Source organism: Amphiura filiformis, chromosome 4 (genome assembly GCF_039555335.1).
Source record: "Amphiura filiformis chromosome 4, Afil_fr2py, whole genome shotgun sequence".
Taxonomy (NCBI): domain Eukaryota; kingdom Metazoa; phylum Echinodermata; class Ophiuroidea; order Amphilepidida; family Amphiuridae; genus Amphiura; species Amphiura filiformis.
Genome location: NC_092631.1, coordinates 9,324,728 through 9,340,074, shown reverse-complemented (window position 1 = coordinate 9,340,074; position 15,347 = coordinate 9,324,728). Strand labels below are relative to the sequence as shown.

Genomic DNA, 15,347 nt, shown 5'->3' with positions numbered 1-15,347 from the left:
TGTACATGACTCGGCGTCTTTTTGTTATATCAGTTTTAAAAAAATGAATGCATATATTTTGAGATATTATCTCATAATAAGGCCTAAATAGTTGTTGTGTTGTGTTTATATGCATGACCGTGTGCATTTGGACATATCAGTCAATGTGGTATGATTCCCTTTGCATGGACTTGTGTAGAAACATTGTTCAAGCAATTGATATAATTAATGGATAGATAGTATTTTGTATAATAAGAAATCAAGGTTTAACCTTAATTGTAGTTCAAGATTTTAGATATATAGATTATAGATCAAGAGTTGAAAGTATTTTGGAGGACCTTCAGGCTAGTCTAGTTGAAACCCAAACAAGTGAATCTCAAATGGGGTTTTTTGTTTGATGTGATCATTTATTAAATTTTCAAACAAAACATTACATAATTTTCAATTCTAGACCTTTACAATACCAACAGCTGTCACACTAATATACACATATATTCTTTAGGTATTTTTAACTTAGATTTTCTTTTCTTTATCAATTTTTTTCATCTTTTTTTCTGCCTTTTTGTATTAATTTTTATTCTATAAACTGTATACTTGTGTGCAAATTGAGGGCGCTCTTTACATTTTACATTAAATTTAGCCCAATAAATATAAGTTATTCCTTTCATTTCATGATAAAAAGTAGCTTGAACATTTCTTTGCTATATGTTACTCATTTTTATGATGTTAATGCTATTATACAAGTGTCTACCCCTTGTAAAGACGCAAACAAGATTTTAGTTAAATAGCGCCATCATATAACTGTGCTGAATGGGTGACTTCATTTGAAAACTACACCCCCTGTGTGGGAGATTAAGGTCATGTCTTCCATAGAGGGAGTATGGGTTTCAACTGGAAAAGCCCTAATGGTCATACTGAGTTTCAACTGGAATAGCCCATTGTGTGTCATATTCTTGACCACTACATAGGTCTATACTTAACGTTGATAGTGTACTGTTATTGAATGTTTTTAAATGCTCCTTTTTTCATCAGGTGGTAAAGTGCCTGTGGATTCTGTCATGGAAAAAAGAGAAATTCAAATCATACATCCAGCTGTTTTTATACTCATGGTGGTGTTTTCTGTGTTTGGAATTTGGCTGGCGATATTCTTCCTTATATTTAACATAATGTACAGAAACCGAAGGTACGATTTGTAGCTATAAGGTAAAATAAGTACATTTTTGTTGATAATTGACAATTTTTAAGCCCACTGTTAGTGTGTAACTTGAAGTTTCCGGATTTCCAACACGAGGGTTTCCAGCCTGTGGTTCGGAAACTCATACGAGCCGTGAGTCTAAACCATCAAGAAAAAAGGCATGGTATGAAGTACGAAAAGCAAAACAAAAAAGGCACGGGGGCACGAATGGTCTATTTTAAAGGAAATATTGCCTCTTGGAAAGAAAAGGAATAAATCCCATTAAAAGATCTAGTCTTACGTAACGAAACATGGTGAGAGTAGGAGTATTATATATCTGCTGCACTCGTTCACATTTATGACCCACTTTCAGAAGCCCTATATTTGTGATCAAATTTGAATCAGTTTGATGAACTTGTGCACCATGGCTTCAACAAGATACACCTCTTCAGTAGTTTCCTGTCAGTAAGATTTCGAGAACACTTAAAACAGTTTTAAAAAACAACTTATCAACTTTTCTTGATCGGTGCTGAGATCCTAACATCATATTAATCTAAAAGGAAGCGGGAGACGGGCAAACTGCTTTCTTAGATACTAAAGCTCCATTATAGATCATTGATTACGGTCAACAAGAAACATTCCATGCAAACTAGTGCATACATTTTGTTTAACACTGTTCGCTGGACCACAAGTTAACTGTCGTAATGAAATGGTTGTCACAATTATAAGTTTATACAAATGAAACATAAAATAAACTGGATACTTTCATCAATCACTTATCGAATCCATGAATCACTTTGAACATGAATCTACAGCCGCCAACTCAAAATCAGATATCTTTGCTAACTATGCTAACATGGAATGTCCAGGAAAACTCTGAAGAAATGTGAACGAATCTGATCATCGGCAAATGATTAGAATCTACAATAGAAATGTCAATTGAATGATCACAGTCTGACATAGCGTGACGAATTTGTGCGCACACTGCGCGATGTATGACAGCCACGGTTGCTTGATGTGGTCATTTATTAACTTTTTCAACAAAAAACATAATATGATAATCAATTCTAGACCTGGAAAATACCATCAGCTATCCCACTAATACATATTATATTTTAAAGCTATTTTTAAGAAAAAAATTGTGCCAGTGAAAAGCGCCCTCTTTGGCAATTAGCAAATACGTTGTAGCATAATGCTTAAATCAACGTCACGGGCGCTCTTGATAAACTTGATGCTATCACTGTTACATGTACAGCACTCTTCTCTAGTAAAAGTGGCACAATTGTGATTTTACCCTTTCGTCTTTAACTAAATATATCTCGAGATTAAAACAAGCAAATTGAAGAGAACAAATGGCATTTCAGAGCTAAGACTACGCCCTTGACGTTGATGTAAGCATTATGTCACAACGGTATTTTCTAATTGCCAGAGAGGGCGCTTTTCACTTGCACAATTATTTTTGAGACAGGCTGTATATCAAATTATTCATTGTTTTCTGCTTTTTTCTACTTTTATTCTATAAACTGAACATTTGTGTACAAATTGAGGGCACTATTTACATAATGTCAAATTTAAATTAGGCAAATAATATGACTTATTCCTTACATTTTATGATAATACGTTTTTTGACAATTCCCCTGACATTTTTTGTATTTTCTCTGATGTTCTAATACCAATTTACAAGTGTCTACCTCTTGTAAAGATGCTAAAGAGATTTAGGATAAATTACGCCATCATTTTCCACCACTTGACTTAAAAAGGAAACAGTTTTACATTACATCAAACAACCGTGTAGCTGTGCTTGCGTAACGTGGAAGTGAATCCAACGCACTCGTGATTGGTTAGTATTGTATCCAAGGTCGTGTGTTCGCGATGTAGTTTGAAATACGCGATGTACGATCGCGGTTGGATCATGAACAGCTATTGAAAGCTGTGTTAATTCAACTGAAATTGCTAATATAGTAAGGGTCTTGGATAAGTTTATCGACCTCAATTTTTGACATTTTATAGGAACAAAATTTGCACTATATACTGTTTTGTTCCTAGTAAACGGATCACATTTCTTGGATAGAAGTACCTAACGCTACAGCTGACGACGGCTGATTTTAAATAAAAGGTCTTCTGATGATTATTTCTGTCGATAACACACTAATCAAATTTTATCTCAATCAACCTATTTCACATTCTGTTCACATGGATTTGATAACCTGATTTACCACTTTTTATGCGTGTGGTTTCGTTTTCGTAATAATATTATTATTGGTTCCAATTTGAAAGGCTTTTCCTGTAACTGTGCAATAAACTACAATAATTCATTCTACACTCTTAGGTTTCTAAAAACACCTGAAAAATTGTTTATTTATACAATTCCAATGGATCATGCCACTGTTTTTTCCACCTGAACTATTTTTACAAAGAACTAAAGAAAATGTTCTGCAAACTATTTTAGATTAGTTGCCAGAAAAAACCGTTCGGGGCTCTTACAATTTCTAGAACCTATTTCTCGAGCAACAAGTAATACACAGTTCTGAACCTACTTCACACGCGATAAAAATGTCAGAAAACACGAGCACATATAAATGCATCCACCTCCACGGAGAAAGAGGTGATGTTTTGGCATCAGGCTGCATATTAGAGGCATCTGATTCCTCGGTTTTAACGAAACTGCCTCAAATTCCAGTTCAGATCCTACACATTGGAAAGCGAGGCAAATAATATGCACTGTTCCGTAATTAACGGCATACGCATAAACATTTTAATATATTTCCAGCATAAAATGTAAGGAGGTATATCCTTAATCAAACCTCGCTGAAGAGTTTATCAAGAGTTCATTTGCCAATATGTGCAAGAGTTTCGTAATTGCAGGATTTCCTTTAAACGTGTTATATTGAGCCCTTCACAAATATCACTCATTTCCACGGCTTTGAAACCAGTTGATTTACTTAACATTTTGTCCTTACACAGAAACCGGATTCTTGCATCAAAAATGATCTTGCATATAACACAGCCCTCTGGGTGTGAATGTCAAGGGTAAACATCATTTCTCCTATTGATAGTGTTTTAATACGAGTTTGTAATATTCTACATTTGTAGCCATTACTTGATAGCAATTAAATTACATAAAGATTTTGTTATATAATCTTGTTACATAAAATATATGTTGTGTAATATCTTGCACATCGACAAAAGCTTGATAGCTCTATAAAAGCATGAATGTGAAATTGACACTGTGGGCTGCTTTTATCCGAGTCTTTGACATTGTAAATGGGAATGACTTGCGGTAAATCGTTACTCGAATCGCGTTGTGAAATTCATACCCAGCACGTCCCTTGACAATATGAAATATAAAGGAGATGGAACTGCACGATGTGCGGACATTGCATTAAATGGGATTGAAGGGTATATCCTTTTCTCAATAGTTTATGAATTGTGTATGTGAATTTTAATGTGTTGAATGTCTTTGATCTCAACTTGGATTCACGTACATATCCACTGTCAGTATGTCCGGGTAGTATGTAACTTGAGTTGTTGGGTAACAAAAACATTGCACTATAACAGACATGCTAAAAGGAGCCCTAGGAATAAGCAAAGAGAGGAGAAATATAATATGTAGTCCTCATGGCATGTTATATCCGTTAGATTTGTGAAACAATGTTCAACCACTGTGTATGAGAACATGACCTTTATCTTAACACACTAATCGTCACCCTAATTCATTTCATAGATCACCTCCACCCAGGGTCAAAAATATGTTGTTCTTATGTTTTTAAGCAAATTGCACAAAAGTTTGCTCTACAAATATATACGGCCAGTCGCTTATCTATAATAAACAGTAAACTTCGACTATACCTATTTATAAATACGCACGTGACCATCTTCGCGATGCCAAAACAGCTAGTAGACAGTAAGTCTCGAAGTGACTTTTTACATAGCGGGTGGCCTTCCTGTACATTTGAATGCAAAGACGGCAAGCAACGCGAGACTTTGCAGCAAAACTGTTCAACTTTGTGATCATATTGTAAACGTTTCCGTCGATAGATATTTTTTTTCCGTCTGCGAATACTTTCAATATATTGTTTTTGATAACAAATTACAAATTCGGAATCCCCCCATGTTCAATAATTTTTCTATTCAATTAATACTCTAAAGAGTTCCTATCCTTTTCGATGGCATGATGATTTGGTCGTGCTTGCTGATCTTGGTATATCGTGCCCGTGGGTCACGAGCGTATGTAAGAGCCCAATACGTAACAAAATCCCAGTACGTATCAATTTGATACGTATTGGGCTCAACCTCTTCTACCTAGAACAAAAAGTGGCAAAAAATAATTCATTCCGCCCAATACGTAACAAAACTAAAATTTGATTAAAATTACTTTATTCATACTCCCTCCCTCTGTAGTGGTTTTTGTTACGTATTGGGCTCTATACATTTTTTTGTTACGTATTGGGCTCCGGTTGTTTTTCAAGCAAATTATGGATATTATGTGCATGTGTTTTTATAGAGTACTTTATATTGACCCAGTAACTCATTTTGAGTATTTCTAGAACAAAATATTTGACAGTGTTTTATCTCTAGACTTGGAATTTATTTGTTACGTATTGGCCTCTGGTTATTTTAAAAGGACATTATCATGATTAGGTGCATGTTTTTGTTATAGAATTACTTTATATTGACTCAGTAAATCCTTTTGAGTCATGTTGAGTCTTTCTAGAAAAAAAATTTTGACAGTGTTTTTTCTCTAGACTTAGAATTTTTTTGTTACGTATTGGGCTCTGGTTATTTTTAAAGCAAATTATGGGTTTTAGGTGCATGTTTTTGTTATAGAATTACTTTATATTGACTCAGTAAATCCTTTTGAGTCATTTTGAGTCTTTCTAGAAATTTTTTTTTTACAGTGTTTTTTCTCTAGACTTAGAATTTTTTTTGTTACGTATTGGGCTCTGGTTATTTTTAAGCAAATTATGGGTTTTAGGTGCATGTTTTTGTTATAGAATTACTTTATATTGACTCAGTAAATCCTTTTGAGTCATTTTGAGTCTTTCTAGGAAATTTTTTTACAGTGTTTTTTCTCTAGACTTTTTTGTTACGTATTGGTCTCTGGTTATTGTGGTGATTAGTTGCATTTTTTGTTTGCTATAAACTTACTTTATATTGACCCGGTAACTCATTTTGAGTCATTTTGAATAATTCTAGAACAAAGCTGATTATGGTTATTAGGTGCATGTTTTTGTTATAGATTTACTTTATATTGACTCAGTAACTCATTTTGAGTCATTTTGAGTCTTCTAGAAAAAAAAAATTGACAGTGTTTTTTCTTTAGACATAGAATTTTTCTTGTTACGTATTGGGCTCTGGTTATTTTTAAAGCAAATTATGGTTATTAGTGCGTGTTTTTGTTATAGAATTACTTTATATTGACCCAGTAACTCATTTTGAGTCGTTTGTGACTCTTTCTAGAGTCATTTTGAGTATTTTTAGAACAAAATATTTGTCAGTGTTTTTCGGCTGGATTTTTTTTGTTACGTATTGGGCTCTGTACATTTTTATGCGTTTTGGAGGTTACACTGTCGGAAAAGCTCTTTTATCCGGATTTTTCGCATATATGGACATGACTTGACCTCCGGTTAATATTTATCGAAGAAAAAAAACAATTCGAGTGGGTCTAGATTTTTGTTACGTATTGGGCTCTATACATTTTTTATGTGTTTTGGAGGTTACACTGTCGGTAAAGCTCTTTTATCCGGATTTTTTCGCATATATGGACATGAGCTGACCTCCAGTTAATATTTATCGAAGAAAGAAAACAATTCGAGTGGGTCTAATTTTTTGTTACGTATTGGGCTCTTTACATTTTTATGCGTTTTGGAGGTTACACTGTCGGAAAAGCTCTTTTATCCGGATTTTTTCGCATATATGGACATGACCTGACCTCCATTTAATATTTATCGAAGAAAGAAAAAAGTCGAGTGGGTCTAATTTTTTGTTACGTATTGGGCTCTATACATTCTTTATGCGTTACACGGTCGGTAAAGCTCTTTTATCCGGATTTTTCGCATATATGGACATGACCTGACCTCCAGTTAATATTTATCGAACAAAGAAAAAAATTCGAGTGGGTCTAATTTTTTGTTACGTATTGGGCTCTTTACATTTTTTATGTGTTTTGGAGGTTACACTGTCGGAAAAGCTCTTTTTCCGGATTTTTCGCATATATGGAAATGACCTGACCTCCATTTAATATTTATCGAAGAAAGAAAAAAAAGTCGAGTGGGTCTAATTTTTGTTACGTATTGGGCTCTATACATTCTTTATGCGTTACACGGTCGGTAAAGCTCTTTTATCCGGATTTTTCGCATATATGGACATGACCTGACCTCCAGTTAATATTTATCGAACAAATAAAAAAATTCGAGTGGGTCTAATTTTTTGTTACGTATTGGGCTCTTTACATTTTTTATGTGTTTTGGAGGTTACACTGTCGGAAAAGCTCTTTTATCCGGATTTTTTCGCATATATGGAAATGACTTGACCTCCGGTTAATATTTATTGAAGAAAGAAAACAATTCGAGTGGGTCTAATTTTTTGTTACGTATTGGGCTCTATACATTTTTTGTGTTTTGGAGGTTACACTGTCGGTAAAGCTCTTTTATCCGGATTTTTTCGCATATATGGACATGAGCTGACCTCCAGTTAATATTTATCGAAGAAAGAAAACAATTCGAGTGGGTCTAATTTTTTGTTACGTATTGGGCTCTATACATTTTTTATGTGTTTTGGAGGTTACACTGTCGGTAAAGCTCTTTTATCCGGATTTTTTCGCATATATGGACATATATGGACATGACCTGACCTCCAGTTAATATTTATCGAACAAAGAAAAAAAATTCGAGTGGGTCTATTTTTTTGTTACGTATTGGGCTCTTTACATTTTTTATGTGTTTTGGAGGTTACACTGTCGGAAAAGCTCTTTTTCCGGATTTTTTCGCATATATGGAAATGACTTGACCTCCGGTTAATATTTATCGAAGAAAGAAAACAATTCGAGTGGGTCTAATTTTTTGTTACGTATTGGGCTCTATACATTTTTTATGTGTTTTGGAGGTTACACTGTCGGTAAAGCTCTTTTATCCGGATTTTTTCGCATACATGGACATGAGCTGACCTCCAGTTAATATTTATCGAAGAAAGAACAAAATTCGAGTGGGTCTAATTTTTTGTTACGTATTGGGCTCTTTACATTTTTTATGCGTTTTGGAGGTTACACTGTCGGAAAAGCTCCTTTATCCGGATTTTTTCGCATATATGGACATGACCTGACCTCCATTTAATATTTATCGAAGAAAGAAAAAAGTCGAGTGGGTCTAATTTTTTGTTACGTATTGGGCTCTATACATTCTTTATGCGTTACACGGTCGGTAAAGCTCTTTTATCCGGATTTTTTCGCATATATGGACATGACCTGACCTCCAGTTAATATTTATCGAACAAAGAAAAAAAATTCGAGTGGGTCTAATTTTTTGTTACGTATTGGGCTCTATACATTTTTATGTGTTTTGGAGGTTACACTGTCGGAAAAGCTCTTTTATCCAGATTTTTTCGCATATATGGAAATGACTTGACCTCCGGTTAATATTTATCGAAGAAAGAAAACAATTCGAGTGGGTCTAATTTTTTGTTACGTATTGGGCTCTATACATTCTTTATGCGTTACACTGTCGGTAAAGCTCCTTTATCCGGATTTGTTCGCATATATGGAAATGACTTGACCTCCGGTTAATATTTATCGAAGAAAGAACAAAATTCGAGTGGGTCTAATTTTTTGTTGCGTATTGAGCTCTATACATTTTTTATGCGATTTGGAGGTTACACTGTCGGAAAAGCTCTTTTATCCGGATTTTTTCGCATATATGGACATGACTTGACCTCCGGTTAATATATATCGAAGAAACAAAAAAATTCGAGTGGTTCTAATTTTTTTACGTATTGGGCTCTATATATTTTTTATGCGTTTTGGAGGTTACACTGTCGGAAAAGCTCTTTTATCCGGATTTTCTCGCATATATGGACATGACCTGACCTCCAGTTAATATTTATCGAAGAAAGAAAAAAATTCGAGTGGGGTCTAATTTTTTGTTACGTTATGCGTTTTGGAGGTTACACTGTCGGAAAAGTTGTTTTATCCGGATTTTTTCGCAAGGATTTACTTGATTTGATCTCCAATTAATATTTATTTATTGAAGAAACAGGAAGTACCGACTATTTCTTTTAAAAGCGCATGTTAGGATGTCATCTTTCCCTGGGTAAGATCTGACACCAGGCCAGCCCATGGCCCGAGGGTAACATGAGTATGTTTGTTTTACCTTGAAGGCAAGGATAGTCTTGCAAATATTTGCAAACTTTCCCCTAGGCCATCCAATATGCCATATACATTAGGACTACAAGTTCACAGATGTTGTTATGTTATGCGTTTGAAGGTTTGCATGTCAAAAAATTGGGTTTATAGGATTTTTTGGTTTCATGGTTCGACTTCATTTGATATCCCATAAATATTAATCATAGACAAAAAAGTGTTATTTTTGATAGGTTATTCCATTTGTAGGTGTTAATGTAAAAAAATGGTTTTATTCTGATATTTTTAGCGGCGAAGTCAGCTGAAGCAATACCCGTGTAACAAATCGCTTGTTAAAACCATAGTGCAGTTATGTCCACGACAAATTCACCGTGACCTTTCCAACCATAAACCCGCTTAGTGAAGATTAAACCGAGATATGCAGTACTAAACCATTATAGTAATCGATTGTCCAATGCAAATTTATTACCACGTGATAATATAAATCCAATGAGCGATCGAATTGTCCGCTACGGTCGACTAATCCAATCGATAATGACGCTATTGACATGTACGGGCGGAGCTCCACTGACCGAGTTTTGGAGTATTTTGCTGTCATTTACTTATCAAGGTGGTCCCCCGTTATTATAAGGACTATGCTAATGATTTAAAGACTGACATGTAGAGAATAAACCATACTTGATTGACAGAAAGTACTAAGTTTGTACCTATTACGGTTTCGTGACACCCCTCTTCCAAATGCGACCAAGCCAGGGCGGTCCGGTAAAGCAAAATGTGCATTGGAATAACACGGGAGTTTGGATATAGATGGTAGGATTTCTTTCTCATACAAATGTATGGTCCCTCGTTATTGAAGCATGTACCGGGTTGAAAATTCAGAAATTTTGAAAAGAATAAGTAATTGAAACATAGAGCAAGTACTAAAATCATAGCTTTTAAATTTGTTGATATATGACGCTAACTAGTTCATCTCTTATATCTACAACACAGCGCTACCAGTAGGGGTCAATTGCCTATTGTGAGTGCCCTGTGTTGTGTGCATACATGTAGGCAACAATAACTGCATGATGCACCGAACAAACTTTGAGATGAGTGTTGTGTGAGATGTGTGCAGTCCCACACAGACTGTCCTGGACTGTCCCACAATCATAATTACATACGACCTATGAACAAAAAGTTCTGTAACCCCATTAACCCGCCCCAGTTTCAAATTCCGCTTCTAAAATAGGCCTACTCCGGATCATGCGGCGATCTTTTGTGCGTAATTATAGAGGGCCAGGGGATTTACTTTATTTGAAGAAATCAAAGAGCCCTAGAAATAAAAATTGTAGTGTAATGATTGACAGACACTATTATTTCTTTTAATGAAAAAAAAAAATTGTAATCGAAAACCCAGTAACCAGTAACCAAACATTGAACTGATTAATAATGTTACATAGTCTTCATTACCAGTCATTATCCACGGATCCGAGGGTAGGAGGGTCTAAAAGAAAGCCGGTGGACTGTGATAAAACGCGGGAATAAATTGCATAGAAGAACGAATAAAAGGAGAGAAAATGTAGAGATATAGGCCTAAACAAAGAAAGAACGTGATGGGGAAGTAGAAAAAGAGAAAACGGAGAGAGACAGGGCGGCCGTAAACAAAATGGACTCTGGTCGGACATAATGACCCCATCCCCTTTAGAAGAAAATGACAGCCCCGTGAGACCACCGCCTCCGAAATTTTATCGGCGCTTGATTCAATTTCGGACTATTTTGTGAAAATTTGGGTATAGTTATTTAGGCCTACATTGTTGACAAATATGAAAAGGACATGAGGCCAATTTAATGTTTAGCGTACAGTCCTTTTTGAAAAAAGGACATTGACATGGCCCAAAATGGGGTTTATTTTAAGTCTAAAATAAACCAAAAGGAAATTGCAAACTGTATTTTTTTTTTCACATTTCTGTCGACTGAGCAGGAGAGGGAACTTGCCACTCTGCCCCAGGGCGATACTCCATTGGTGCTGATTTAGGGTGTGGTGCGGAGGGGTAATCGGACACGCACATATTTTTTCAATCTTGTTAAATTATTACTTCAGTGTCTATTTCGTGTAATTGATCTTTTCGATGAACCCATAAGCCTTTGCGATTACACCTGATATGTCGTCATTTGACTTCAGTACGCGTCAGGCCGATGCGAACATCGTTTAGCAAACATCGTTACTGCGCATTGTATATATGTCGACGTGACGTCAAGTAACGACATCTCAGGTGTACTCGCAAAGGCTTATGGGATTTTACCGAAAAGAATTGGATGCTGGGATATGTTTTTAAACATTAAATACATTTTTATAACTGGTATTATTGATGTTTGGTTACACATTTGATGTTGTTTCAGTTATAATATAGTAGCATTTTAGGCCAAAAAAGTTGACAATTGATATAGGGCCGTAACCCTCACCCTAACCTTTAACCCTAACCCTAAGCCCTATAACTATAAATCTTAACCCAAGTCTCAAACCAAAACCCTAACCACAAGCAGCGCCCTTACCCTTACGCTCTGAAAACCTTAACTCGAATATCCTAAACCCTAAACCATTACCCTAAGTCCAAACCCTAAACCCTATCCATAACTAATTCGGTTGGTTGGCACTGTATTTAGCAGTTCAGCATATAGGGGGCGAAATGTCAGGTAGGCGAAGTGTCCTGTTTCCCTTTAGTAGATACGTGGTGTGTGGGCACTATATTAAGCAGTTCAGCACGTAGGGGTGAAATGGTAGGGATGCGAAATGTCCTGTTTCCCTTTAGTAGGTGAGAATAACTTCACAGAGCCATCAGCTAACCCCGGTATATAGCATTAACTTTACATAGCCATTAGCTATTTTCAGCAGATAGCAAAGACTTCACATAGCCATCCGCTAATATCAGTAGGTAGCACTGACATCACACATAGCCATCAGCCATCTTCAGTAGATAGAAATGACTTCACATAGTCATCGGCTATCTTTAGTAGATATTAATGACTTCACATAGCCATCAGCTAACCTCAGTAGATAACAATGACCTCACAGAGCAACCAGCTATCTTTAGTAGATAGCAATGACATCGCCATCAGCTATCTTCAGTAGATTCCCCACGAATACGCTCACACCCGGACCCCAACCTTCTTCTGAAGAAATTGTTTTCCTTGATTATAGCTATACTCAATAAAAGAAATATTAATTATATTTTACCTAACAACGCAAATTGACAAGATTGTAAAATTGCCCAAATTTGTTAAAATGTATGCAAATTTATGTAGGTAAGGAACAGCAATGTTTAAAATTTGCTTCATTCCAAGTATGTGATTATGTGATGTAGGCCTACATAATGGTTAACGTTTGTTGAATTTTCAGATTGTCTGATTAGCAATATACTTGATGACCATGCATGATGACAGTGAGGTGACCATGCAAATTGTATGCAAATTAGCTAATTTTCTATAATTGTTCTTCACGTGCAAAACATTGCAGACTCCACAGTTACAAACTTCAAACTATTCTCTACCTTCACAAGAAATCAGAGGAACTCCAGATACCTCTATCGAATTGTATTAAAAAAAAACATGAAGATTTTTTTTCATATTCCGAATAGAGAGTTTTTTTTTCATATTCGGAGTAGAGAACACGGGGACTTGTTCGAAATAAAGAACCTTTATTCGATTTCGGAATAGAGAACCCATTTTTTCATATTCGGAATAGAGAACTTTTTTCATATTCGGAATAGAGAACCTTTTTGTTTTCGGAATAGAGAGCCTGTTTGTGTTTTGAGAATTTTCGGAATAGATAACCTTCGGAATAGAGAACCGTTTTCCCCGGAATAGCGAACCTTTAGTAACATTGTACACCCTTTTTCAGTACACCCGATCTACTTTCGCCCCCAAGCACCCGACCCAAAGTAAGCAGAGGCGTCGTTAGGCCAATCGGATTGGGGGTGGGGGGGTATACGGCATAATTTTGCCGACGGAAATATTTTGGTCTGTCTAATACAATTGTGAATTGTAGATCCCAATTTTATTTTTTCGCCAGGGCGCTCAGGAATCTAAAAAGGGTGGGTGTGTGTGGGGGGGGTAATTATCAAAATTTTTCCTCAATATTTTTTTTTTTTCATTATTAACTACTTTTACGATAACAATATTGTATAACAACAACTTCCGCACATTGTCTTTTGTAATCTGCCGACAATCCTATGTGTTTTGCCGACAACCGTCACTTTTGCCGACAACATTAAGAATTGGTGGAGGGGTGTCTCACCCCATCCCACCCCACCCCCTTCGAGCGGCAGCCCGCAAAGTTACGTTACCGCAATCAAAAAGGAATGACTCTAGCATATATTCCTTCCTTCCTATAGTTTCATGGTTTTGTCCTTTTGGGGCGTCCTCTTTCATGATAGGCCTATATCTTTTAATTTTCTCTGTTTAATGATGAACGTAACATTTATATTAAAAACCATATACAGTTTATTGGTAAATGACCAATTTTGTTTGGAACAGAAATCGCATGTGCTCAAAATGGTTTGTGGCCGAATTGGCGTGGGACCGAATTGTTTTGGGTGCGAATCGACCTGGCCCTCAGGACGGGTATGGTCGAGGACTCATGGAAGGTAATATGGATTCTGCTTAAGGGGTATAATACCATGATTTTGATCAGTATCCCTCTTCTTTTGTTTGTTGCAAATTTATGAAGTACATGTTTCATAACAAACCATAATTTATTTTCTTTAAGTAGAGTACATGAATAGAATACATTAAATCCTTTGTTATACTATCTATAGAAAACTTATTCAGCAATGTATGCTAAATAACACTGAATAAATTAAGTAAACTTTTCCACAATGGATGCATAGTCAGTTTAATACTATATACCTTCTATAATGTGTTGTTAGGAAAAGAGATTTAAAAAGGCTATATGTCATCATAGGTCAGGTTATAGGTCACTTGGTTCAGGTCAAATTTAGGCATCCATTTTGAAAACTTGTGATAGTCTGTGATATCATAATGAGGCATCAATTTTGATATTTTGTCTTTTACTGGATGTGATATTGAAAATGTGTGAGGTGGATATACTAAAATACCTTGGGATGTAAATGGTGAGTATAATTTAGATTGCCTAGTTGAGATGGATTGGACACATAAATATAAAATAGTTACCAAAATCACAAAAGTGAAGCTTACGAAAAACTACCTAATATGGTGGTATAGGTGACAAGAAATACAATTTTTTTCAACATTGCTGTAGTGTGGTTGTGGTAACCTGTTACCTATGGCTTAATTAAGTTTCAGTGAAATAATGTAGCAAGTTAAAAAATATAGCTCAAAATTGAAAATAGAAGCATTTTAACCAGTTTGTTTTTTGATAGGTGTGGAGCACCAAATTCATGAAGTCATAAAAGAAATCAGGAACCGCTTATTCCCATTTTACATATCAACATTATTTCCCTAATGTGTTAGCAACACATATCCAAAATGTTAACGAAATCCGTTGATAGTAAGCTTTCCAAAATGAAGTGAATTTAAAACACCAGTGATGTACCACCTTTTGGCGTCTACCTTTAAAAGCATGTAAGTTACATTGATACCGATGCCAAAAATAAAACGAGAAGATTTGCCCCTTCATTTTGCATACCACTTTGTCCAATTTTTTTTCTCATTTCTTCACAAAATGAAAAAAACCGGAAAAAAATCTGCAATGGGTGTAGTACCCCTTAAAGCCACATTATTAATACACGATTTTTTTACAGATTTTTTTAAAACCTTTTTTGCAAATTTGTTGTATGTTTACACATGTGCCAAACTTACACTAAACTCATGTTAATTGGTTTC

The 15,347-nt window shown here is 35.5% G+C and overlaps 1 protein-coding gene across 1 annotated transcript in view; it reads left to right on the top strand.

The window, feature by feature from the left end:
• Positions 1-15,347, top strand: part of LOC140150532 (gamma-aminobutyric acid type B receptor subunit 2-like) — a 219,208-nt gene that overhangs the window by 178,002 nt on the left and 25,859 nt on the right. The window contains exon 11 of the mRNA XM_072172561.1: positions 1,012-1,162. Coding sequence (XP_072028662.1) covers positions 1,012-1,162 — 151 coding nt within the window. The remainder of the gene's footprint in view (positions 1-1,011; positions 1,163-15,347) is intronic.